At 42.4% G+C, this 27,295-nt stretch overlaps 1 protein-coding gene across 2 annotated transcripts; it reads right to left on the reverse strand.

Annotated features, from left to right (window-relative positions):
- Nucleotides 1-3,094: 3,094 nt before the first annotated feature.
- On the reverse strand, nucleotides 3,095-27,295 carry LOC147891678 (molybdenum cofactor sulfurase-like). 2 transcript variants are annotated; one of them, XM_087388640.1, is made up of 3 exons: nucleotides 27,196-27,295; nucleotides 26,803-26,917; nucleotides 3,095-4,268 (listed from the first exon to the last, which is right to left on the reverse strand). In XM_087388640.1, the coding sequence occupies exons 2-3, from the start codon at nucleotides 26,860-26,862 to the stop codon at nucleotides 3,321-3,323; spliced, it is 1,008 nt and encodes a 335-aa protein (XP_087244766.1). In that variant the 5' UTR covers nucleotides 26,863-26,917; nucleotides 27,196-27,295; the 3' UTR covers nucleotides 3,095-3,320. The 2 variants fall into 2 exon arrangements, with proteins under 2 accessions (XP_087244766.1, XP_087244765.1); XM_087388639.1 differs by lacking the exon at nucleotides 27,196-27,295 and adding an exon at nucleotides 27,081-27,150.

Genomic DNA, 27,295 nt, shown 5'->3' on the forward strand with positions numbered 1-27,295 from the left:
CCCATGTCCTCCCTCTCATATTGGTTCAGAGGCGGGTGGGTGACATTGGGTAGGTGACATCTAGATCCCAATACTTTCCCTAAACATCAATCATTTGTGTTGAAGAAATCTAATTGTTTCTAGTTTAATGACATCATCATCATCAAAGAATGAACTTGGAGTCAGATCTATTCATCTTGCATTTGCAACAATCATCTTCCATTTTCAGCCATCTATGTGGGCTCATCTACTCCTTTCTTCCTTTCCTTACTATCAACTTTGTGCCTATAAATGGAACCTTATCATTCTCAACCCATTAAGGATATCTCTCTGCATTTTTTACAAGAAACATATTGTGCAAGATACACATTTGTGTTCAAGTCATCTTCCATCCACTGTGAAATTCGAACCCTTGACATGATTCCAAAAAGATTCAATCTTTCATGTAGCAGCATTTAAAATCTCTTGTAATATAAAAGCAAAAACAGGACAAATGTGACTATCTCCTATCCATAATTGAATTTGCCAATCTTATGAAGAGGTTTCTAAGCTCACAAATCCCTCCTATGCAAGCATTCACAAAATTAAAATGAGAATCAACTTTACTATTGTTGTATATGTTGAGTCATCACATAATCTTCCATTTTAACTTACATCATCTCTTTCTTTTTTTTGACACTTCTAATGCCCCATGATCATCACATAAACTACATAGAGTCTTACCATCTGCTACATCTTATTGTGTGTCACATAAACTGCCAAAGCTTGCATTGTCTCGTAGTTTTTTGCACACCTTGAATGCCTTGTAATCATCACACAACTTACATCTTTTATTACCTTGAGGTGTGTGAGGCTAACTTCTGTATTAGCAATAGCAGCAAATGTAAAACACAAATGTTACTATCTTCACGTATTTCATATGCATAATTGAATCTACCAACTAGCAAGAAATTTTTGAGTTCGCAACAAATTTGAAAGAGCATCAACTCTTGATATTTGTTGCATTTGTTGAATCCCTATGATGCAAGTATTTAGAAATTTGAAAGAGCATCGACTCGTACTATTTGTTGCATTTGTTGGATTATCACGTAATGTACTTTTTTAACCTACATCTCTCATTTTCTCTCACACAATTCCAATGCCCTTTGATCATCACATTAACTTACATAGTCTTCCCATTCGCTAGATTTATTGAGTATCACATACCATGTCAAAGCCCACATTGTCTCGTACTTCTTTTGCACACTTCAAATTCTTTATTGGGAAGAGGATATGGAAGAGCGAGAGGGAGGGATATACTGAGATTGGGCATATGGAGGACTTTCATTAAGGCACTACAAGCAAAGTAGCAATAAAGGTGAGCTGACGAAAACCCATGAACTAACGAAGGTAAGCTAAGGAAGTGCTAAAGTTTCACTAGCAAAAATGTGCACGAATGCAAAGTTTCGATGAATAGATTTATTTTCCCCCTCCAAACAAAATAAGCAAAATACAAAGAAACGATAATATTGATGGTAACAATCATGGTAATGCCCACAATCATAACTACCAAGGTTGCGTGACACAATTGGGCAGTGTGCGCCAAAAGATGTCAAATATATCTTGTCAACCAATGACCCAAACAAACTGGCATGCCAACAATTCCTACAATGGCAATTAAATGTGCAACAATACACGATGCTACCACCTCCCACCACCTATTTGGGTATACGAGAAGGTATCCCATCTTGGGCTATCCCATGTAAGGCCTTCATCATCCCTACCGATGATACCTAGTTTGTATGATAATTATATGTCAGCATTTACTGCTAAGCAAAAACCATTGCCAAGGCTACGCACACTACTGTACAAGAGCCATATTTTAGAAGACTTGTTGATCTGGCCATGCAACATAAACAATTGGCAATTGCGCATCATTCTTAGCGTGCGCCAAGTTTAGATAAGGCTAGACCTTAATGTTAGCACCTCCGAGCCAAGAAGCCATGACTTACCAAAACCCCGACCCAAGCTATGCCACAAACCCAAGTGCTCCACTATGGATACCAACTTCAGAGCCATACATGATTTACCTCTTTACTGCCCCCAACATCCATCAAGTTCCACATCAGGACACAAGTTGAAACTTAAGTAAAATATTAAGAGGCCTAACCTCGGACGCAATCAAGATGTGGCAAGCCTACCCTCAGAGAGACAATGGGAGGTCCGAAAGAGTTTCTAGTCAAAATACCATTCTGGTTTCTATAAGCTTTGTAAAAGCTGCCATGGAATACAAAGACCTACTAAGGAGCAGCCTACGGTGAATTGTTGTTTTGGCATCGTGTTATATGTAGGATTGCACCTCAACTCTCCTTGTGGTAAGTTGTGCAATTCTCTATTCTAAATACAAACATTTGTCTTTCTTTGGGCATTTGACTGTTGGGTAGAATAAACAACACGAAAGCACAACATTTGTACGCTTAACTAAGCTTACAAAGACGCTCGTTAACTGCATAGACAGATGGCATGCAGCTAACTGTCTGAAGGTGTGATTTGTATGCTTATACCGTTGTCAGCTTCTGCCACGGACAGATTGGTAAGTCCAACTATTCTATCATGAGGTTCTTGTTAGCACTGAATTCCCTGAGTTCTAAAGAAGCAAAGAAGACCATGGTTATTGATTTGAGTGTGGAAGGGAGGTTGCAAAAACTAAAGCGGAGAAATAGAGCCTCAACAGAAAAAGTGAGTAGCAGAGTATCGCTTTTACTCACGTTGGATTAAATGTTTGCAACAAATTCTGCCATCGTCTAGGACTTGACCATATAATGATGTTAAAGACTCCACATTATTGACTGTAACAGAGGTCTTTTTATAATTAAAACAAGAACCGTCGGTTGGGTGGAAAATGAAGATGTCTTGTGAGGACATGAAATGCTTCACGGACCACACCCACCCCCTGCATGCACCTGCACCTGCACGCACGCAATGATGCTTTGGATTTTCACGTCCACATGTGGCCACCGTTTTATAATTAAAAGCAATAAATTTCAAGATTTCTTACAGTCTGTATAACTTGCTAATCATTAAAAACAGTCAACAACAACAGTTCAATTTCTAAGTGGTAAGATACACTTCAGCCAATATATATTACACACTGAATGAGTTCACATACAGAAAAATAGGCTTCAAGCCACCTCGTACAACATTTTTTTAAAAAGCTCCCTGCATTATAATTGTAGGAGTTAGAGAGTTGGGTGGATATTGAGACTTGAAGCAACAACCCGTCTTGATGAGGATGGTGCTCAAAATCTAAACCACCACCTTCTGCCAGTTTTTTTGGACTCGACCTGCCCAAAAAACAATAATCACTGGGGTACAGTTACAAAAGAACTCCGACGAACTAAAAGACAAGTGATTTTGGTAGGGTGTTGTGGCACTTTAGGGAGAGTACAAAGCACAAAATCAGGTTTATGTAGGGTTAAGTTGAGCTTATCTTGTTCAAGCACAAGCCCTGTACAATCTAGCAACACATGCCAGAGATTCCGCTGTGCCTCTGATACCCAATGCAATGAGTTTCTAGTGCCTCCTATGTCAACTGGATAAGCAAACAAACCCTTTGGAGTGTGCTTAATCTTTCTTCTAAAATGCTGAGACAATTGTGATCCTGCAATTCTCAGGTCCAACCAACTCACAGGGGCCTGCATAAACTTTGCGTCCTTATGCGAAGCGTAAGGCTTTATACCATCCATCTCTTCCTCTAAAATGCTCATATACACAGTGTGCCTCTGAAAAGGATAGCCTTCCCCCACTAACATTATTGCTTCCTTCATTCCAGTTGTAAAAATAACGATATAGTCATCTTCAGTGACACCACATTGTTTCAGAACTCTATTCCTGGCATGCATTTCTGGAACAGAGATTGATGTGTCTGGTAAAAATGCTCGCTTCTTAAGCATATCTTGCAAACGAGAACCTTCGTCCAGCTGTGTTTTCCTGAGACCTGAGGGAGAGTTCCCAAAAGAGGCTGAAAAATCTCGGCTCATAGGTCCTAGTCCTGGAGATCGTCTCTCTGAGCTAGGGCCACTTCCATCCTCTGAATTCTCCCCATCTTCTTTCAGGATTGAAAAGCCGATTGGGAGGCTTTCCTGCTGAATAGGCCCTTTATAGTATTCCGGATACCTTGCTTGCACATACTGCTCAACATATCTCATCTCTGTGGGTGTGATAGGACCTGACCATCTCAAGTCAAGGCCTTCATGGAGGGTTGACATTGCTTCTGCAATAATGTATGGTGGGATTAAAAAAGTGCTGGCCTGGCAAGTATCAAAGTACAATTAGAAACTTGTTTTAAAAAAGTAACACTGAAAAACGACATTTTAGAGAATCAACAATCTTAACAGATTGAAGTCTAGAGCGAGGTTTGCCATTGTCAAGAACTCAAACACTAGATCCTTTCAATGAAACTAGAGAGGACTAACCACCTAGACGATCAACATATTCAATTGAGTTTAGACTTACGATTTCACCAAAATAGATGAAACAAAACCTAGCCAAAACTTCACTATTGTCAAGCAGAGGACGAATTATTTCCTTCCCTCCTTTTACTAAGTGAAATTTTAGAAGAAAGAGATGAGATTAACAAGAAATGAGTAAGATCGCTGTGAATAGAGGCATACATATGTACATACACACAGATGTACATGATCACATCATTCATAACATTTTAGAGAGTGACATTAGATGTCTACCCTATCCTGACCTGTTTAAAAACCTCATATCCAACTTTAAAGAGAGTGAGGTGCATGCTTGAAGAATTGGTGTACACTCACAGTTCCAGCCTTGTGCCGTAATCAACATGCCTAAGCAATTTGGTAAAGCACATCCCTGAGCTATGATTTGAAGGTCTAGATTCAGTGAGTGAACAAGGTTCTCTGAATCTTCACGTGATCTATGTGGTAATATGAAACAAAACAATATCAATACTTGCTTGCCATGGAAGAATTCAGGATAAGAACTCTCTCCAATTGAATATATGCTGAGCTTATTGCAAGGTAAATGCTCTCCATACTCCAAAGAGCTCACTTTACAGTCTATCTTCAAAATGAACACACTCTGAACAGGATGTAATTGCAAAACAATTACAATCTCTCTGATGCTTTAATCTTACTAAGGAGGCTCCTTCCAGATGCAAACAGCTCTCACTCTTCTACCACTAAAATGCATCCATGCCTTAATCAAAAAGACACTTGTAGCAGTCAGCCTCATAGATGATACTTCCATCACCATAGTTGCATGCTAAAACGGAAACGCCAGAAACACGGAAACGGAGTTTTCGGGCCGAGCCGAAACGGTGAAACAAGAAACCGCAATATGGTACAATTTATGTGTAGAAATAACTTTATGAGGAGAAGGGGGAGAGTATGAGGAGTAGGAGGAGGACTCTAAGGAAGAGGATGGAGAGGAGGAGGAGGAGGAGGAGGAGGGGGGAGAGTTTGCAGATGAGGGAGAGCATGGGGAGAAAGAAGAGGGAGAGCAAGAGAATGAGGAGAGGAGTAGGAGGATGGAGAGGCTAGAGTAGGAGAGTAGAGAGGGTAGGAGAGTGTAGGACAGTGGAAAGGCTAGAGTAGGAGAGGGTAGGAGAGTGGAGAGCTTAGAGTAGGAGGATCGAGAGGGTAGGGGAGTGGAGAGGCTAGAGTAGGAGAGTGGAGAGGGTAGAGGAGAATGGAGAGGCTGGAGGGTGTTTTAGAAAAGCCCCCCGCAAAAAATTTATTTATTTATTTTTTATTTTTTTAATTTCTTTTAAATTTTAAACAAAAACAGGCAACCAGAAATGCCATTTTGGAAACAGCTAGCGTTTCCGTTTCCATTTCGGCCACAAGAAACGGCATTTTATGCAACTATGTCCATCACTCTTGGCTTTAAAACAATAGACCCATTTATTCCCAATGGTAAGTTTGTCTAGTACTAGATCCCAAGTCTTCTTCTGTATGACACTATCATGCTTGTCTTTCATAGCTTCTTGTTGTTTGAGATTATCTTTGGCTTCTTCATATTTTTCAGGTTCAGATACTTTTGATAGTTGTAAAGCACAGCTCCAGTTCAAGATCTCATAAGTATTTTCTCACTTCTGGAGGTTTTATCTATAATTCGCCCTTATTAACAATATTGTAACATCGTCTAGGCAAACTTAGATTCTTCTTCACCAGCTTCAAATGAAGGTTCTACAGCAACAATGGGTTCATCTCTCTTCTCCTCCACTAACACAGTGATAGGATCAAATGATATATCTTGTTATGGAGCATAATCAATACCTCCTTCATTAAAAACCCCTCGTTGTCATTATGTTGACAATTGGAGTTATCATGTTGTTTCATTTTAGAACTGAAAGCTATCTCTATTATTATTTTCTATTTTTAGCCATCAAGACTATCATCCTGACTATCTATTATTTCCTGATATTATTTTCTATCATCCTAACTATCTAATTTCCTGCTTTGCCTTTTGGTTTCCTCAGAAAGACGGAACCATGAAGCTAGGGTTAAGGTGAGAGCCTTCTCCCTATGTGAGAGTGTGGTGATGAAGAAGTCTCACAAATTAGATAAGCTATTGAGAAGAAGATCAACGAATTAATTTGACATCTTCTCTCCATGCATTGACAGCTGATCTAGCATGTCCTTAACTTGGTTCAGATGGTCATTTATATTACACCTCCTGCATCCTAATCTTCCTAGGCTGTCTTTTATAACCGAGTCCTTTTGTGTCTAGCACCTTCATACATGCTCCACTTGGGATTTTCATATTTTTAACCGCGGGTATTATACTATCTTTGATACTAAAGTTTATGTGAGTGAGTTTGTTTTTGGACTTTTCTTAGTTCCCTCAACTATATTTCATAGGGATTCCAAGATTTGAGAATATTTTCAAGCTTACACTTAGAAATGCCATAACTTATTCCATCTAAATTGGCATTTGTGAAAGAAGACATTTACTAGTCTGACTCATTCATGTTATCAATCGTGTCACATAGGTTGAGTAAGGTAGCGAAGTGTAACACCTATGCAAATGAAGAAAGCCTCTCCATTAAAAAGAGAAGCTTGAGCCATTACATCTGCGCAAGACCAAAAAGTAATGATGCTCCCCTCAAACCTACAATTGCCTCCTAGTAGACGTGCTCTTTTCTCATTGTGCAAGGTTCGAAATCCTCTCTCTCAATGTGGGAGAATATCAAAGATAGGCCAAATACAATCAAGGAGTTATTCATGATCAGATGCACAGTACTCCTAACAAGTGCGTGCTCTTTATCCTCTCTAGCTCCGGTGATTGTGGATTGGAAACCAATAAACTTGCACCAATAGAGATACTTTTTGACTAAATTGTGTGTGTGTAGATTATTTTGTTAAGGACTCTATCTTTGGCAAGAACACCATACAAATAGTGCCTCCATGTTTTCAAGCATAGAGTTCTTTATCACATGTTGAATTATTTTTCTGATGATTGATCTAGGTTCGGTTTCTTCATTCAAAACCTACCAGTTGTCCACCTTGGAGAAACACAACTCCCACATCTATTAGAAATATTAATCTCTAAGGCACTGACCAATGTAATAAGGGTTAGGGGCAATTTTTTCCTTAATAAGGTTTTTTTCCCCTAATACACAATTAGTAGTTAAGTTTGAAGTTGAGTTAATCATCAAATATGTGTTAATCCTAGTTAGGGTTCCTTCTAGGATTTGAGTTCTAGATATAGCTTACTCCCACTTGTCTTCTCCTCAACCCTTGCTCCATTTTCCCACTTTTGGTATTCAGAACAGGCAGCCCTTCACTCCCAACACCTCCAAAAGCTTGGGAGTGAGGACTGCTTGCTCTGTTACAAAATGCTGGAAAATGGAGCGAGGATGAGGAGAACACAAGTAGGAGCAAGCTTTATCGGGAATGCAACAACACTATATATCTAGATAAATGCCCAAACTCATACTCTTAAAACACAACATAGTACATCACTCATAAGGTTGAAAACCATAAACTCCATGACATCCCCACTAACATCATCAGCGCCCAACAATGGGTGCAGTCCATAGTATAAACGTATGCTCTCACACATACAAATCCACACCCCCACACATACTTGAGCATCCATTTATACAAAATCTTTGTACTGACTTTCTGTCGACACTCCAGAGGTGAAGGGCACAAATCCACACCCCCACACATACTTGAGCATCCATTTATACAAAATCTTTGTACTGACTTTCTGTCGACACTCCAGAGGTGAAGGGCAGACTCAACCATGACAAAGGCTAGCACTAAAGGAGAAGGCTAATCAAAAAGTAGTCCAAAATCTCTTCATGGATGAATATACTAGAGCAAAACCCCCACAACACTAATAGTATGCAATCTGAATAGCTTCAAAACACATCTGAAAATTATTGTTTCGGGTCTGCTTTTCCACACGTGCTTACAGCCATTGATGGCTCTGATCTCCACATCCATGATGCTTTGTATGTCCCAAGGACAAAGAAGAATTAGCTTTCGCTAGTTCCTCATTCACTAGAAGAGGACTTTAGCTCACCTTTGAGTGTTAGATCGTGGCAAGGAGAATTCTTATGCATTGGCGTTATCAGGAACACACTATCGCAATCTTTTTCCATCTTGAATGCATGTGAGAAAAGAGCACAAAGTGTACACAATTTCTACATCTACCCCTACCATGCAAGACGCAGAGTACTTAGCAAAAAGGCAACGATACATGAGGAATCTGCCCCAAACATGGACCTCCACAAGTTCTATGTAATCCCTCCACGAATAGAAAGCCAAAAGAAAAGAGTGATTTTTCTATTCATAGCCGCATTTCTCGAGCTCCTACAAGGATACAATCTCGTGGAGGTCACTTTCATTTTAGATGACTTCTTAAGACTCACTTGGGTCTTTGCACTCAAGAGAGAATTAGAAGTGTTCACTATATTTAATCACTTCATTGCTATGGTGGAGAATCTAGTTGCAAAATATAAACCCTACATTTGGATAAAGGAGGGGAGTACATGTCCAAGGAGTTCGTAAACTTCCTGGGCATAAAAGGCATCATACATTCATGCACGGTCCGCTATACTCTTGAGCATAATAGAGAAGCTAAGCGGAAGAAAAGGTTACTAATGGAAATGGCCACGTGCATAATTAAAGCCAAAGGACTGCCTCACATGTTTTGGGGATAGGATGGAAGCAATAATGTGCTCAATATCATGTTTTGAATAGGCGTTCCAACTCTACCAAAGCACTCCAAGTTATGACACCCTATCAGGTTTGGTATGAAAGCAGACCCAATGTCAGTTACCTCCGTAAATCTGGAAGCACAGCATATGCACATGTACCTCAGGAATCAGCATATGCACATGTACCTCAGGAATTGAGGGGAAAGCTTGATGACAAAGCTGAGAAATGCACATTTGTGGGCTACAGCATGGAAAGCAAGGGTTATAGACTCTACAACCCTGCTACCAAGAAAGCTTTCACTAATAGAGAAGTTACTTTTGCTGAAAATCTGATAATGCAACTTTCTGTATTTGACAAAAATCAGGGTTCATTGGATGCATTTGAAGGACTGTTGCCCATTTCTTTTAATACTAGAGCTGATATACCTGCTGAATTTCAGAATTTGCAGCAGGATTCACAAGTTAATGATGCCTCAGTTCAGCGATGGCTGGTCTCTGTCACTCAGAAAGAACTCGAAGATGTTGTGAAGAAGAAAGTTCAGCAATGCAGGAAGCCACGAGAATCCCTCGCTGGCTGCTCTGTACTCTCCAAGAGAGCGAGCTCTCTACACTGCTTCCTAGCCACACGCGTCATGACACTAGAGACACTAAGGATGCCAACTATTTTGATTCACCTTGGGCCAGTAATCTGCTGGAAATGGATGAACATGATTGTTTAGATGATGCACGTACTAATGAGCATTGGATGAAGGCTATGCAAGCAAGATTCGTTTAGAAAAACCACACTTCGGACTTGGTCAAGTTGCATGTTGGCAAGAAAGCAGTAGACGCAAAGTGGGAGCATTATTGGAATCGCAGATCCGATGGTTCTATAGATAGGTACAAAGCCCACCTTGTTGCAAAGGGCTATGCTAAAAAAGGGCATAGATTATGACAAGACCTTTGCTCCCACTTCTTGACCACCACTAGGTATACTAGGTATATGGTTGTCATGGCTGCATTTTTATGGATGGCATGTACATCAATGGATATCAAGACTGCATTTTTGCAAGGGGACCTCTTGGAAGAGGTTATGTGTCTCAACCCATTGGTTTTGTACTTGGCACAAAAGGCCAAAGTTTGCAGGTTAAAGAAAGCCTTGTATGGCTTGAAGCAGGCTCCTAAAGCCTGGTATGCAAAGATTGATACCTTTTTGACCAGCCAACATATGCAAAAGAGTCCAAATGAAAGCACCCTTAATGTCAAGAAAGAAAGGGGTGATTTGATCATCATCGTCTTGTGTGTTGATGATAGGCTGCTCATGGGTACTAATGCTGCCAAAATTGCAAATTTTAAGGCTGAATTGCAAGAGATATTTGAGATGTCTGATTTGGCGCTCCTACACTACTACTTGAGCATTCAATTTATACAAGATGACAAGGGCATTGGTTTTGTTGTGGCCCAACTTCCAAGTTCATTGGGAGACTACTTGAACGGTTCCAACTTAAGTCTATTACAACTCCTATGGAGCCAAGGCTTAAGTTATCCATGCATAATGACAGTGAGCAGTTTGATGCCACCATTTTACAGCTAGGCTGTAGGATGCCTTATTTACTTGTGTAATACACAGCCAGACATTCAGTATGTAGTATCCCAGTTGAGCATATTTAAAAACAGCCCAAAGACTTCACATTGGCCAGTTGTGAAGCGTGTTTTCACATACCTACAAGCTACTCAATCTCTTGCTTTGTTGTTTTCCAGGCGGGGTAGCTTGCATTTACATGCTTACAACGATTTGGATTGGACTACTGATTTTGACACTCTCTCTTTGAGCCCTTAAATCCCATATTTCTAGTACCAATGCAAGGCACTCACATATTTGGAAGTTTGAAGGATTTTATCGAATGATGCCCAAATGGATGGATAGGTTAATTTTGGATGAGTACGCATCTCTTCTTGATATGTATGAAGATGCTTTATAGTTGAGGCAACACTCCAAGTAATGGAAGAAACGTCATGGCACTTCATAGATTGATTATACCATGCATGTGTAGTGCGATAATCCGACTCGCATAAATTCTAACAAAATTTCCTTGCACTATCAATTCGATAAGGATCTCAATAGTGCCTAGTGCATTGATAAGCCTTCGCTCAGAAGCTTGAGCACATAATACCAGTTATACTCTCTGGGAAAGAGCTTAGATAATTCCACAAGCAAGGCCAAGATAAACAAAAGCTAGCTAGCCACTAGCCACAGTAATCTGAGACAGCAAATCCAAATTCACCCATAAAGACCTCTGTGTTAACTCATTGGGAGAGTCTTTCTAATAAGTATAATTTAAATCTGTAACTTTTGGGGCAAATCGTTGATAAGATCAGCCATTCTGCATAGTACCTATGTGCACACCTACACCCTATAGGAGAGCATAAGGAGGTGTCTTGGTGTGATTACTAGGAGTTCTAGTACTGGTTTTATCTGTGATTGCCGCGTGTCACCTTGGGAGTTATCCCATATGCACGTGGTACTAGAGTGTGTGTGCCTATTCTATAGAGGCTTGTACTTCGCTTGTTACATCATATTGGATGAATGAATGAAAGCCTTTCCATTATGTCTTCATTTGAATATCATTTTTTAAAATCATTTCCACTCGGTCTCATAGACCCATCGGTCTTTCGAAGACTTTAATAAACTTTCTTTCTTTCTTTCTTCTTCACCCTAGCCTCTCTCTCTCTCTCTCTCTCTCTCTCTCCACCATTTCCCTCAACTCCATGTTTTCTTCATGGTATCAGAGCAGGTCGGCCCTGCCCTAATCTATCCTGCAACGTCATCTCCCTCTTCAGCCATAACCCTAACTCTGCTCAAACCTGTCCTATGCTGTCTTCTCCTTGCCGGTTCATTCACCTCTAGTCGCCTCTCCTTTCAGGCCTTTGCATCTTCCTGAGCCTCTCCACAGCCTGCCGCATCTATTTGGGATTTCTTGGAGCTCTACACACCCTTGGCAGCCTCCTTGCTTGCTGGTCGGCTCATTTCCCAAGAGGTGCCTGCACGTGTGGACCCCCGAGGTTGTTTTGGAGCATTCCATCGCCAAAATCAGCGTTTTATGTGCTGATGCTGCATAGCCACCTGCATCAGAGGTGCATTTCGGGTGTTTAACTAATCTGCTCCAGCAGTTCGATGCCCTGAGTCACATCAAAGCTGCATTTCCAGCCACCTCCGAGCTGTTTCAAGGCCTCCAGCACATCTATACTAGCCGACTTGCAGATTTTGGGGCCTGCGTTTGCATTTTGGAGCACCTGAGGACATCAACCAGTTGCTGCAAACGCCTACAGGAGCACTTCATTACCCGCCTTGCACACATGGAACCCAACAAGAGTCTCTGTATGATAGAAAAATTCAATAGAAGCAATTTTCCCACATGGCAAACAGAGATTCAATTGCTTCTCATCCTCGAGGTCATTGGTTATCAGGAGCAGATGGCAATGTATTCAGAAGCAAAATCTGGCCTGGAAGAGGATCATCTGAAGCATTCAGAAGCAAGATCTGGCCTGGAAGAGGCTGATCTGAAGCAGCAGACATGGTGTGGTATTCCACATGAAAGTCGCCGACAAGGAGGGGTCTTGGGCGAGGTATAAGAGCAAGTTAAAGGGCCTGCAAGATGGCCTGGCAGAGTACAGATGTTGCAGGGAAGAAAGGGGCTGCAGTGGGCAGCACCCTGCCCTTATATAGGTCCAGGAAGCTGTCAGCCACATAGGCCAGCCCACAGCCCCATGCATAGAGGGGAGTGGGAGGGGGCTGGCACACAAAGCAAGGGGGCTGGGCCCCCACTTAAAGGCAGAGGGCACAGAGTCCAAGAGAAGCTGCCCACAGCCCCAAATAAAGGGCATGTGGGGGCAGTTTTAGGGGCAGACTGAGTTGGCCAGAAGGCCTGCTCCAGTCGGCCACTTCAAGGGGCCCTTTGGGCCAATTGGGCCTCATAACATCATCCAACAGTTCAGTAAAAGCAGGAGCAGACAGAAGCCACTCCCTTGGGCCTCACACTGGGGGTGGAGGAGAGTTGAAGGTGTGCTGCAGACTGAGCTCCCTAGGGGCTGGACCTTGGCTGTCTTCTAGGGCAGCAAGATGTTGTGATCTAGAAGGAGAGTCTACATTCGCTCGAGGTGGAGCACGCGGGCTCAAGTCTAGAGATATCCGGCAGATAGTAGTTGTACCTTGTGGTAAGATCAAAGGACCACGCTCTGGTGGGACTTTGGATCTATCTCGTTTGTATTGTGTCCATAGCTTTGGATGGAAATATATTGTTTTGGTGGTTTTTGTATCTGGCTCGATTATTGTCTATTGATGAGTCTGCACATCTATGTGATGCACATTAAGTAAAGACGTTTGTGATTCCACTCCCACACACACACTGTGCGAGCTCCTGGGCTATTCTATCAATATTCCGCTGTGCGTACCCTCTGTTGGTTGATTTCCAACAAAAAATGTTAATGCACAAATTGGGTTTTGGTTCAAGAATGTGCAATGTCTTTTGGTTATATCAAAATAGTACTACTCGTTGCATGATTGGTGGTGACCTCTCCCGTCTGTGGAGTTTGGATAGATCAGTAAGGCAAGGATGCCCTCTCAGTGCTTTACTTTATGACATTGCTACCGACCCATTATTTTTATACATGGACAAACTTACAACTGAGGGAAGTTTGCATGGGCTGCAACTTCCAACATTTTGTGGACAAGCGTATGCAGATGACTCTTTTTTCTTTCCGCATAACACTCAATGCTCCATCATGGATAGTTTGGAATTATATGGATTGCATTCCTGGGTTACATATCAATTTTCAAAAGTCTAAGCTTTTGCCACCGACTACAAAAGATTGGCATGAGCTACTATGGCCGGGTGCTGGTGTATATCTTTAAAAAAGAAACTTCTTGGGTGATGTAACGAATACAACAAAAACTAGATTACTCAAAGCTGTCTACTTAGCCGCTACATGTGCGACTACGCACCATTCAAGCAAACATCCTGGCTTATAGACAGTTCCAATTGCCGCTTATAGCATGGGAAAAGACTTGAATACTTTGTCACAAGCAATGGAATATCTTTGGAAAACAAGAAAAGACAAGAAAGCTCTCCGTCTCTTGAAAGTTGAGCTAGTTTGTTCTCCAAAAATGCATGGAGGACTTAACATCTTAAACATACACTATCATTTGATTGCTTCGAAAGCTACCATGCTACTTACTTTTGCAGCTTAGCAGAAGCCATGGACACAAATGCTTGCTGGAATGTGCACTAAGGTTCATACACCTGCTTTTGGTAGCTAGGACACCACTTTTATTATGGGCTCCTTTTAAGGAAACATCCCTTGCAATCCTTTTTCTAGCCGACTGATTGCTGATATGCAAGTAATCCTATCACGAGGATGTGAAATTATGGGACTCTTGATTTGCGACTCCCGTAATTTGTGCGTGACTGCCTTGAGCCTCTGGGGCACGAGGGTCCGGCCATGGGGTGGGACTTCGGGAATTAAAATTCCTAGTGGGCCCTTGGAAATAGTGAATGTGCACTCAGTTACTAGGCAATTAATTCCTAGGGCAACAGGGGGGGCAAAAGAGTGGTGCAATTAAAAAACTGCTTTCAGGGGCCAAAAGAGTGGTGCAATTAAAAAAACATTGCTTTTTGGAGCCTAGGGCTTTAAAAGGGGGGGGGGAAGCCCTTCTTTTAGAAGCAGTTGGCCAAATCAGTTCCAAAGGAGCCAAATCATCAATTTGGAGCTGCCAGATGCTGCTAGAGTCAAATCGGTTTTTACCAGGAGATTTCAGAGCCTACCAGGGAAATTCGTTTTTACCCAGGGGCCAATTTCAGATGATCCAGAGCCTACCAGGGAAATTCGTTTTTACCCAAGGGCTAGTTTCAGGTGATCCAGAGCCTGCCAGGGAAATTCGTTTTTACCCAAGGGCTAGTTTTAGGTGATCTAGAGCCTACCAAGGAAATTCGTTTTTACCCAAGGGCCGGGCCTGCCAGAGCAAATCGCAATTGATCCAGGAGCTTGTAGCAAGTGGTGATTTCTGCCAAGGTGTCGGCTCCAGTTTGCGATTTGCTTTTGGGCTCTTCCAAGCTGTTCTAGGTGCCTACGATTGGTTCTAGGGCTGTTCAAGAAGTTCTGGACTTGACTAGGCTGCTCCGAGTGAACTACGACTAGCATTTTCAGGCTTTCAGGCTCTACAGGAGATTTCAACCTAATTTCTGGAGCTTTCTGGGTGTTGTGGCTGGTTTTGGTATCTTTCCGAGCGTGGGTGTTCTATTCTAGGCTGCTCCTGGGCTGTGCCAGGGCAAAATCAGCTGAGCTCCGCAGGATCTAGGGTTTTCAAGCCCAGGCGACCTTTCTTCTGTAGATACTAGGTAGAAGGAGGCTTGCTTTTTGGTCTGTTTTTGCCGTTCCCTGATTGGTTGCTGGCTAGTTATTACGTTTGGGTTTCTTTCCTCACGAAGAAGAGTTGATTTATGCTGTTGGGCAATGGCCAGGGAGGCTATACATTGAGATAACCCGCTCGGAAGTGTTTTGGTTGTTTGATTGCACCAGAGTTCAGCTGTTGAGGGCTTTGTCTTGCAGTTGTTCAGCCGTGTTTGGCTCGTTGGGCACTTGGTTGTGCAATTGCAAGAGTGGTTCAGACAGTGGATGCTATTAGGGCCTCGGTTGCATGCTTTGGTTGGCTGAGGATACAAGATTGTCTAGTGATTGGATGCCGTTCACTGTTTGAAGTTGAGCAAGGAATTACAAGGTGGGCTGGACGGGGAGTCTGCGGGTGTTGGTTTGCCTGTGGTGCAACTTCCAAGTTCCTAGAGACCTCTGTAATCAGCCGCTCTGAATGTTAAATATGAAGGGTCACGCAGACAAAAAAGGAGCACGTACAAGGTACAAGGATCGATGAGAAACGCCATCACGTCAACTAGGATGATAGAAAAGAAAGAGTACAAAGTACTTGTACCTAGACCTAGGACTAACTGCCCTAGGTGTCACATAGGACTAAGTGTCCTATGTGGCCTAAAAAGACTCTAACACTACAAGTGCCTATATTTATGCCTACAAGGCACATACCATGGCCTACAGGGCATCACTAGAACCACTAGGAGATGGCCTACAAACCCCCCTCCATGGGATGGGCTGAAGTACTCTGGTATTTTCTGGTCACGGTGGCACATGTTCATCCAAAAGGATATAGCCACCTATGAATGTACAAGGGATGTCAGATCATGTAACAAAGGGAACCAAGTGTAAAGCCTATTGGAAGACTTCAAACTTGGGACGAGGAAGTGCCTTTGTAAACATATATGCTATGTTGTCCTCTCTCGGAAGATAGGACAACTCTATGTCTCCTGCTGACACCCGCTCCCGAACATAATGATAGTGAACTTCAATATGCTTGGTACGCGCATGAAACACTGGGTTACGCACAATGGCCAAAGCACTCTGGCTGTCAGTGTAGACAATAGTGGAGGATGTCTGGCAAATACCAAGATCTGTAAGTAACTGTCGAAGCCAAACACACTCTACTGTAGCGATGAAAGCTGCCCTATACTCAGCCTCACAGCTAGATGTGGCAACTGTTGGTTGCTTCTTGCTGAGCCAAGAGATACATAAATTGCCAAGCAAAAAACAATTGCCAGTATGTGACACTCTGGTGTTGGAACATCCTGCCCAATCACTATCCATGTAAGCATGCATGGTAAGTGAACCCTGATCACCATAGAAGAGGACTAAATTCTGAGTGCCTCTGAGATATCTGAAGACTCTCTTCACTGCCTGCCAATGCTGTGAACTGGGCATGTGCATGAATCTGCTGAGCTGAGATACTGCATACTGCAAGTCAGGTCTGGTGTGACATAAATAAATAAGGCATCCAACAGCCTACTGATAAAGAGTGATATCACATGGTGGGCTCCCATCATGAGCTGAGAATTTGAAGCCAGGGTCCACTTGAGTAGAGATTGGCTTGCAATCCTCCAACTGAAAACGATCAAGGAGCTGTCCAATATACTTGGACTGAGACATCATGATACCCCCCTCAACATGAGCAAACTGAATGCCCAAATAATAGTGGAGCTGTCCCATGTCTAACATTTCAAAAACCTGCTGCAAATCAGCCTTGAAAGCTGCAATTTGCTGAGTATCTCGGCCCGTGATGAGCATATCATCCACATATAAAATCAGCACTAAAAAATCAGATCCACTCCCACGGACATAAAGAGTGGGTTCTGTGGGGCTATTCTGAAAACCAAGGGATAGTAAGTGAGCATGAATTTTGGCATACCATGCCCTGGGTGCCTACTTCAAACCATAAAGGGCTTTTCTAAGCCGGCATACCTTATTTCCAGAATTAACAACCTCAAAGCCAAGAGGTTGTGTGACATATACTTCTTCCTGCAGATCCCCATGAAGAAAAGCAGTCTTGATGTCAAGTTGGGGCATACCCTTTTGCAACAAGACAGGCTTTGTATCGATCTATGCTACCATCAGATTTCCTTCTTAATTTGTAGACCCACCGGGTTCCAATGGCATGCTTGCCGGGAGGGAGATCTACTAATTCCCAGGTGTCATTTTTAGCAATGGAATGTAACTCAGCTCTCATTGCATCCATCCACTCTTTGCTGTCAAAAGCATCTTTATGGCACAGAGGCTCTTCATTGCAAGCTGTAGCAAGGAGTGCAAACTCAAGAAAGTGACCATGTTGTCTATTGTCCGTGCAGCAAAAGGCTGATCTTGTTTGCTGTCCCTCAATGTATCAAGAAGCCATCTGGGAACTTGCCTTTGCTGTCTATTGACAGCTCTTTCTTCAATGACTGCATCATGAATAGTGGGATCATTTTTGCCGGAAGAGAAACCTGCAAATCAGCATGAGGTAGTGGCTGATTATTGCTTGGTGGAGGGCCTGCAAAAGGCTCATGTTGCTGGTCAGAGTACTCTTCTGAGGATGGCAAAGGTAACCAAGATTCAAAGGCATCAAACATGTCAACATCTGGCTTAGCTTTGCAGTCCACAAGAGGAGAAGCTGAATGTTCAGCAAAGATTACATCTCTACTGACAATAATCTTCCAGTATTTGGTTGGTATAAGCGATACCCATGTGACAGTCCCCCCTCGAGGTGCATCAGCTAAAGAATGAAACAACTGTCTGCAAGATGTGACATGCTTGGAAGCACCACTATCAAAGTACCAGGACTGAGCATCATTAGCAGTAAAGAATGCATCAGCTTTGGAGGGATCAAATGAGCAATGGACAGCCCATGCCCAATCATCCTGAAGAGCATGTGCATGAGAAGCATCTACTGACTCATGGGATTCAATAGCATGTAAGGCATTAACTATCAATCCTGCTTTCTTTATCTCTGAAGCAATGCGCTTCCTGCATTCTGAAATGTCATGTCCAGGCTTGCGACAATAGTTGCATCTTTTCTTCTTTGACTTATTTGCTGTATTTTTAGATGCATGAGAGGAATTGCACCTGCTATGCGCAGATTTTGGCTTGCCCATAGGCTTGGAAGCCTTGCCTCTTCCTGTCTGTTGTGAAGCAAATGCATGATCAGGAATAATGGCTTGTCTATTAGCTCTACTTTGCTCTTCTTGGAAAAGCAAAGTAACTAGCTGATCAAAAGAATAGTGGTCTGGATTACCCATGGCCACTAATCGAAGGGTTGTAGCAAACCCTTGATATGTATCTGGCAGTCCATTCAATGTGGTACTGACAAGTTGTGAATTTGGCACCACCTCATCAATGTTGGCAAGTTGTTCCTTGACCTTTGTCAGGTATGCATCCACAGAGTCACCTTCATACATGCTGACTTCTTGTAATTTCCTTCTTAAATATGCAACGCGTGCTTCATTGCGAATCTGATAGAGAGAAGCCAATTTATCCCAAGCATCCTTTGCTTTCCTGCAACACCGGATGTGTGGAATAATGATTCTCTTGCATGATAAAGCAATGCATGAATGTGCATTTGCATCTCTTGCATCCCATCTTGTCTGTTCCTGAGTTGGAAGAGTAGTAGCAGGAGTGCTAGAAGATGAGGCATCAAGAGGAGTACCCCCTGCAGAGGGACCAGCAGTAGAGGCAACCAGTGTGGCATTGGCTGGCCTCAAATTAACCCCAAAAACAATATTCCACAAATGCTTTGCAACAAGAATATGTTTCATGAGATAAGACCACATCGGATAGTTGGTGCCATCCAACTTATCATCTTCACGAAGAACACCAAATAAATCTTGATTGTTCCCAACCATAGCAAATGTGATACCCTGAAAGAGACCTGAAAACCCAAAAGCCTCAAGGCTATCATTGCAAAAAGCTGGCTGTCCAAAAATGACAGCAAATATCTGCAAATTTCCGACCCAAATCAAAGGGCAAATGCAGATCTGACCCAAATGTGACTGTGGCAGGCAATGTTCACTGCAAAAACAGCAAATCTGGCAAAAGCCCCAAATTTATTGAGGGCAAATAGGCCAAAAAGAGGACAAATGCAGAAAAGCCCCAAATTTTTGCTGAGATGTTTGCAAATGTGACCCAATGTATGATAATCTAACTCAATGTCTTGCAGAAAAGACTCAATGTCTGATAATCAAACCCAATGTATAGCCTCAAGGCTTTAAACTGCAAAAGTATGATTTACTGTCCCAAACACCAGTTGAAATTGAGCTCCCAACACAAAAGCCCCAAATTTAGTTGACCTGAGTGATGACGTGGCACAATGTGACAGTCCTGAACCTGAAATTAACTGAAAACTTCAATTTTTGGAAGGATTTCAGTTGTCAACCTTGTCCAAAGTATTGTATTGACAAGTTGAAGGTCCAGATGTCAAAAGCCCTAAATCTTGTGTTGGAAATTAGGGTTTGACAGTAAAAACTGTCAAAAACAATGAAAGACTGCAAACATTGCTTGTAAATCAGCTTCTGGTCCTCTGAACTTAAAGCTGAGACTTAAAAAGACCTCTATAGGTAGATTATAACAGACCACAGAGCTGCTGCAGCAGGTCGAAGTGCAAAAAACGGCTGGAGCATAACTGGAACTGCCTTCAAGCACTTCGAAATAAATGCGTGGCTGCAGGTGTTTCCTGTGGAGGTCTCTGAGCAGGTCACGATAGCAGGACGCCTCCTGCAGATGACTCTGAAGAGATCACGTGAGCTGGATGCCTGGATCTGAGGCTAGTTGAGGTCGCAGGAGCTAGGCGCCTGGATCTGCAGTACAAAAGTGGCGATAGATGGCCACGGGTACTGCAGAGGACCTCGAAAATGCTGCAGATGGAGCCTACAAGCAGTCGCCTCAGCTTGGAACCAGCAATGAGGCACGTTTTGGCGATGAAAAAGCGCTGGAAGCCTGGGACAGCAGCTGGAGGAAGCGTACGGAATTAGTACGTGTCTGTACAAGCATCCGTACAAGTGTACGGACAGTACGGAAAATGACGCAGGAAGCAAATCTGTGCTCTGTACAACTGAAGGGTCACGCAGACAAAAAAGGAGCACGTACAAGGTACAAGGGTTGATGAGAAACGCCGTCACGTCAACTAGGATGATAGAAAAGAAAAGAGTACAAAGTACTTGTACCTAGACCTAGGACTAAGTGTCCTAGGTGTCACATAGGACTAAGTGTCCTATGTGGCCTAAAAGGCACTAACACTACAAGTGCCTATATTTATGCCTACAAGGCACATACCATGGCCGATAGGCATCACTAGAACCACCAGGAGATGGCCTACAAAATAAATACCGCAAGGGGCGCCAACGTTTTGGGCCAATCGGTGTCCTTGTTTCTCAGTAGGAACGCTCTAGCTCCCCTGTGATTTGTTTGTGGTGCATATTTACTTGTCAATTTACTGTGTATGCTGTAATTAAGTGGATCCTACCACCTTTACGTTGTTGAGGCTGGTTTCAGTGGTTTTGGGATTTTATTACGGACTCCTTTTCCGGAAACATCCCTAGCAATCCTTTTCCTAGCCGACTGATTGCTGATTGGCAAGTAATCCTGCAATACCTCTGCTAGTCTAGACATCTACCAAACAGGGGAAACAGTATGGCATTGGAGAGCATTCACTATAAAAAACTCTTTCCTACACCTCTTGTTGTGTCAAGAGGATGGTACTTTCAAATACCTAGATGAATCCAGGAACATTCCCAAACTCATCCTCAAAAAAACACAACATAGTGCAGTTTCAATCTGACGATAGTCACTCATAAGATTGAAAACCATAAACTCCATCACACAAGGACTAGCTACTATGACATCCCCACTAATGTCATCAGCACCCAACAATGGGTGTAGACCATAGTATAAAAATATGCCACATACAAATCCACACACCCACACATACTTGAGCATCCATTTATATAAAGTCTTTGTACTGAGTTTCTGTCAGCACTCCGGAGGTGAAGGGCAAACTCAGCCATGACGAAGGCTAGCACTAAAGGAGAAGGCTAATCAAAAAGTAGTCCAAATCTCTTCATTCAAGCTACAACTGCTAGTGAAGTCTTAACGATTTCATTTTAGTCTCTCCCAAACGAACATGTAAATCTAGTCGATAGGGCAATGCACCATTTAAGATAGAAAGAATTATCGCAACACCAACAAGCCGCAACTTGGACGAAAACTTCACAAGGTGAAATTTGCATGTCCGCTAATACGGCAGAAGCATATACCTCTCATGTCCTTTCCTACAATGAATAGGCGTTATGGTTTGGGCTTACACACCAACTGCACGATTTGATTCAACCATTCCTCCCAATTCCTCATCTTTAGGGGCAAGGTTGATTGGAGGATTGGAAACTTGAAAGACTAAAGACGGGTTGCCAGAACCTCCGATGATGAAACTGACTACTGCGAGAGCTTATCAACTACTACTGATCCCCCCGCCATGAATGTAGCATCATGCCAATGAGCTGTGGAGACCACACTCCGACGTTGTATTGGACATGTGCATTGTCTACATTGCTCTTGTCCCAAAGAAACAATTCTAGATCTCTTGTGGACTTGTTCAGCAACCAAGGATCTCCTACAGGCCCTTTCAGTTGGCCTTAGGATTCACTTCCCTTCACATGCTTTCTCCAAACAATTCTGGATTTTCATGTGATTCCACTCCTCCCTTGCCGAATATAGCCCCTTGTTTTCCTAGGTTAGATTTACTGCATACTGGACCATTTGGTATGATAGAAACCATCGCATGTCCTCGCCTTATCCTTTGGATACCTACGCATTTTTCAAGCATTCCTTGCATATGTCCTTATATGATGTTTATCATAGAGGCGACATTTCCCTGCATCTTTTGGAAGTGTTTTCCCACTGCTTTTGGCTGCCAGACTTGGTGGTGGCAACTGTAAATTGCATTTGTTAATAAATCGATGGTTTCACCCAAAAAAAAAAGAGAGTGTGTGTATACACACAACCTTTTTTTGTAAAAGAAACTTTGCATTAAGAAGATTGTACATCCATAGCCCCAAAGTGGGACAGCTACTACTCAAAACTAAAAACAGTAATAAAAAACTTCCAACTGGGCCTCAAGAGGCCTCCAAGGGAATTAGCATCTTGTAGAGACCGAAGCAAAGAAGCACAAATGTGGGGAAAAATGTTCACCAAAGAGTGCTCATACAGTTGAATGGTACGAGCATGATACAATGACCAAAGAGCCCAATAGCGACACCAAGAGAAGAATTGATCATACTCCGGGATGGGAGCATGTCTTCCAAACAACCAAAACTGTTTACCAAAGGAAGTGGAGGGAAAACAAGCTCGAAGCCCTATCATTAATCTGAAAAAGAAATCCCAGCCAGAGGACAGGTCCAAAACAAATGTAAGACCGTCTCTCATGGATGACAACAAGTGGGGCAAGCCAAAGAAGCCACGCGCAAATAGAGCACCCCCACACTTTTTTTTTTTGTGAAATTTTTTGTGCTTTATATTACACAAAAGCTTCTCCTAAATGGGGAGCTCAACATTACATTAGCAGAAGATCTCAGTATATGACAAGTATACATTGTAGTCTATGTACACACACACACACACACACACTTTTTTTTTTGAAGATCTTGATGCCTTATGTTTCACAATAGCTTCCCCTGAATGGGGAGCTCAAAAGTACATCAACAAAAGATCTCACTATATGACAAGTATCACACTCACAGCGCTCGTGCGCGCACACGTAGGTATATATGTATATATGTATGTATGTGTGTACATACATTCATACATACATGTGTGTGTGTGTGTGTGTGTGTGTGTGTGTGTGTGTGTGAAATCTAGATAATTAGGGCCAGTTGGATTACTCTCAGTTCTGGCTTATATGCAAGTTTCCTAAAGATGTAATTGCTCTCCTTCTTGGAGAGACATCTGTATAATTATCTAGATTTCACACACTTTTTTTTTTTTGTGAAACCAGTAACTATAAAATTAGCATGAAATCAATGTACATGACATTAGACTCCAAAGGAGAGCCTAATAAAAGAACTCAAAAACAGTGAGAAAACACTTCAAGGCTAGTAGCATCCAAGTCCCTCGCAGCATAACTATCATATAAAGATTGCTTGAGGGACATTCTGAAGAAAGCATATGCCTGAGGAAACTGTTGTCCCATCCTAAAATGCAATCTCTGTGTCCAAATAGTCCATAGTACCAAAAAGCGAGCCCAGTGAAGGAAAAGGAGAAATGGAGACCTCTGAGGTGAGAAGCATCCAAACATCTAGATTTCACACACACACATTCATACATACATGTGTGTGTGTGTGTGTGTGTGTGTGAAATCTAGATAATTATATTACATATGTCTCTCCAAGAAGGAGAGCAATTACATCTTTAGGAAACTTGCATATAAGCCAGAACTGAAAGTAATCCAACTGGCCCTAATGCAGAGTGCCATAAAAGGATTGCAGATGCTCGGGAAAAAGTGAGCTTCTATTAGTGCCCTCGCGCACGCGCACACAGTATGTAAATCGTCATGTTGATTGCTCATGCCCAGAATGAATTTGGTAAACATTTGACTTTGAGCATGGCCCCTGGTGAACTCCATGACAATGTGGTTTTGCCTCTTGGGTGTATGAGCTATCGCAAGCTGCCTTTGATATGCTTGCAATATTTGTAAAATTGAGAGGAGTTGAAATTCCCCCCTCAATGGGAACGTATAGGTTTGATATTCTTGTCTGTTGCTTCTCTGTACGTTTGAAAAAGTCCCCGTTTTTCTAGAACAATCATCTACTAAATGCATACAGTAGCATGCCCCTTCGGATCCTCCAAAATCTGCATGAACTATCTCCTAAATATCTTGTGCTCTATAACTTAAGCCTTTGTCCAATGTGTACTATGTTGCTAGTCTCTCCTGCACCCTTCAGAGAAGCTGAAATGGAGAAAGAACATTTACTAACTTCTATTTACAATGATACTGAGGATCTCTGAAGTACGAGTGTCCATACTGGGCATGCCACAAATATCCCTTGCTAAGCTGGCTTGCTGGCCTGTGCACAGTCACTAACGTTGCTGAATAGAGTTGGAAACTCCTCAAAAATGCGAGGGCGTGTCTCAGTGTGATTAGCATGAACAGCCTGCGGTGAGTCTTTCATCTAGTAGAATGAGCCATCTATGAAAGTCACAGCCAATAATATGCCTTGAAAATGATCAAATGTATATGCCATAAACAAAATATCATGTGTCACAAACAGAATTCCGAGAAAAATTTACAGCCACTGCATGCTCCATTGATCATTGACAGCTATATACGATGTAGGCAAAGCATGTCAAATGCAAATACTTATGCTCCATTGATCATGGGGGGGGAAATCGTTCCAGCAATGATCAAGGTTAAAGACATACAAATTAAGGGTAGAGCATCCATCAAAATTCGCATATAATACTAGGGTAAAGCAATTTTCCCTAAAAATAGGGAAGCAGAGTGCATGATCACCACTTTGTAACGTTTTTTAATGTTACAAGTGGAAGATTTGCTCAATGTTTAAATTCACTCGCACTATTTACTTCATATGATTTAATCTGGATCTCTCACAGTCGTTTGGCCAAGAGATTCATACTCTCAAGCATTCCAAATCATCAAAAAGAAATCAGGCATGCACGTAGGACTATACTTGGAAAAAAGCAATCCCTTCGCTACCACTGTTCATGTATAAGAAAAGCATAATTTTGAAAGACCTACCTTCTAGTTGCCAGGTAAAACGAAGAAGTCTCCCACTATTTCAATTATATTATTACCATTTTGCAAGCTGAGCAGGTCTGGACTCTCACAATATCTAAGCACCAAATGCTTTCTTTTTGGGCATATATCTGCCTGAAGGGCTTTGAATCAGCAGATACAGAAAGAAATCAACTGTGCAAAAAGTATGCTATTGATTCATATACTTTGAAGAAACCCTAGTCTCAGTGGTGTGACCACAGGGATGATGGAGGCACATATGGCTGATAGTTTTGACTAAGGCCGGATTTAAAGGTGTATAATGCTGAGGAAGCAGTGTAGCAAACCACTTTGTACTCTGATAGGCTGAATAAAAACCATTAAGAAGGATTTGAAAATAGTACAGACTCTCCCACTTATAAACCCAACAAAATAATTTTGACACATGCCAACCATTATGGATTTTTCAAAACGCCATCGAAAGTGTAGGACTCTCCCTAGCGTGGCCAAAAAGGTGAACAACATCCCTCCCGGCTGAACCAAATGTTGTATTGTAAATGTCCTAAGTGATGACATGCTTTAGGGCATCTCCTTGATTTAGCAGATCATATGAAACTGAATCAGCAAGAAGGGGGCCAGATTCCAACTGCATATGGAGGACGTACGACTTGGAATAAATCGTAACGATAAAAAGATTATACGCTCTTGCTGGAAATAATGCCCCAGCAGCTATTTTGATACCAAACCTGTCGTAAGCAGCAACTAACAGAACAAATAATTATGTTATAGTCTATAAAACAGTTTCTCGACAATGAGTGTTCTACATTAGATCTACTGTCAGAGGTACGCGAGAGCTCCTTGGAATATAGAGCAAAATGCAAAGTGCAGCAAGGTACATCCCCAAGCTGTCGTGTCTAACTCTACCTATGCAACAGGCCAAAACATAGCTAGTGCGGATCTCTCTCCATCTTAAGCTCAACGCTAGATGACGGGAATCACGTTATACAACCGTAGGTCACCTTAGGAAGGTTTATAAGATATTTCACTCTTAAAGGGGATAGCATTATACACAGGTCATTCTCTCATTGAGGAGACAACATGTTAGGTCCAGGAATTAAACTCTTAGATTGCAAAAGGCAGCCTCGAGGTGCAGCCGGTAGGCGGGCTTGTTGACACACAGTATGCTATTCAACCTTCGTGCCTTGGATGCAAAGGTTTTAGCATAATCACATACTGTCCGAAATGTTGCAGGCACAAAGGAAACTAACTCAACATCTCGACTCTCGCGGGGAATGGCAGCTCAAGCTCCCTAAGCTCTTCGACCAACGGGCACGGGAAGTGCAAGTATTTAATTCAATCCCGGACGAAAATGCAAGGCAAAGTAAAGGAAAAACACACGGAAACACACACAGATCGAAATGTAAGCCCAGAATCCGGGGTGGGGGGAGAAAAGGATAAATCTGAAAGAGCAAAGATCGAAATGGAAGGGAAATGAGACGATAAGGAATGGGGAAACCTTGGGTTCTTCTTCTTTACTCCTGCCTCTGACGGAGATGTCGACATCATTAGACCCCATCTGGAAACGCGAGACTAGCTGCCAAACTTCTGGCTCGACTGATTTTCGGTATTCACTGCAACAACAAGCCGTTATCAAGTACGGCCCCTTCAACCTTCCCAACTTCACACACGTGTCACACCCCTGCTCTTTTTCTTTTTCTTTTTTGGGGCGGGTGTTTGTAAGTTGTAACCCATTTTACGTTTAATATTTACCCCACCCTGCACACTCGCAATTACATTACTTAACGCGCCCTGCCGGCAATCACAGCATTTTCAGAACGAGAAAATGCCCCGTCCCAGATCCGAAATACATGACTTTACGTAACCTCACTCAACGAAACAAAATACTCACCCCAACCAAAACGCTAAAGCCTCCCCACCGCATAGCCATCCCAGCCAATGATGAGGAGTCGAAGGCCCGACCAATGGCTCGCGCGCGGCCTTTGATCGCT

The sequence above is a fragment of the Dipteris shenzhenensis genome, chromosome 17 (genome assembly GCF_047967505.1).
Source record: "Dipteris shenzhenensis isolate YYH24624 ecotype China chromosome 17, Dip_SZ_1.0, whole genome shotgun sequence".
Taxonomy (NCBI): Eukaryota; Viridiplantae; Streptophyta; class Polypodiopsida; order Gleicheniales; family Dipteridaceae; genus Dipteris; species Dipteris shenzhenensis.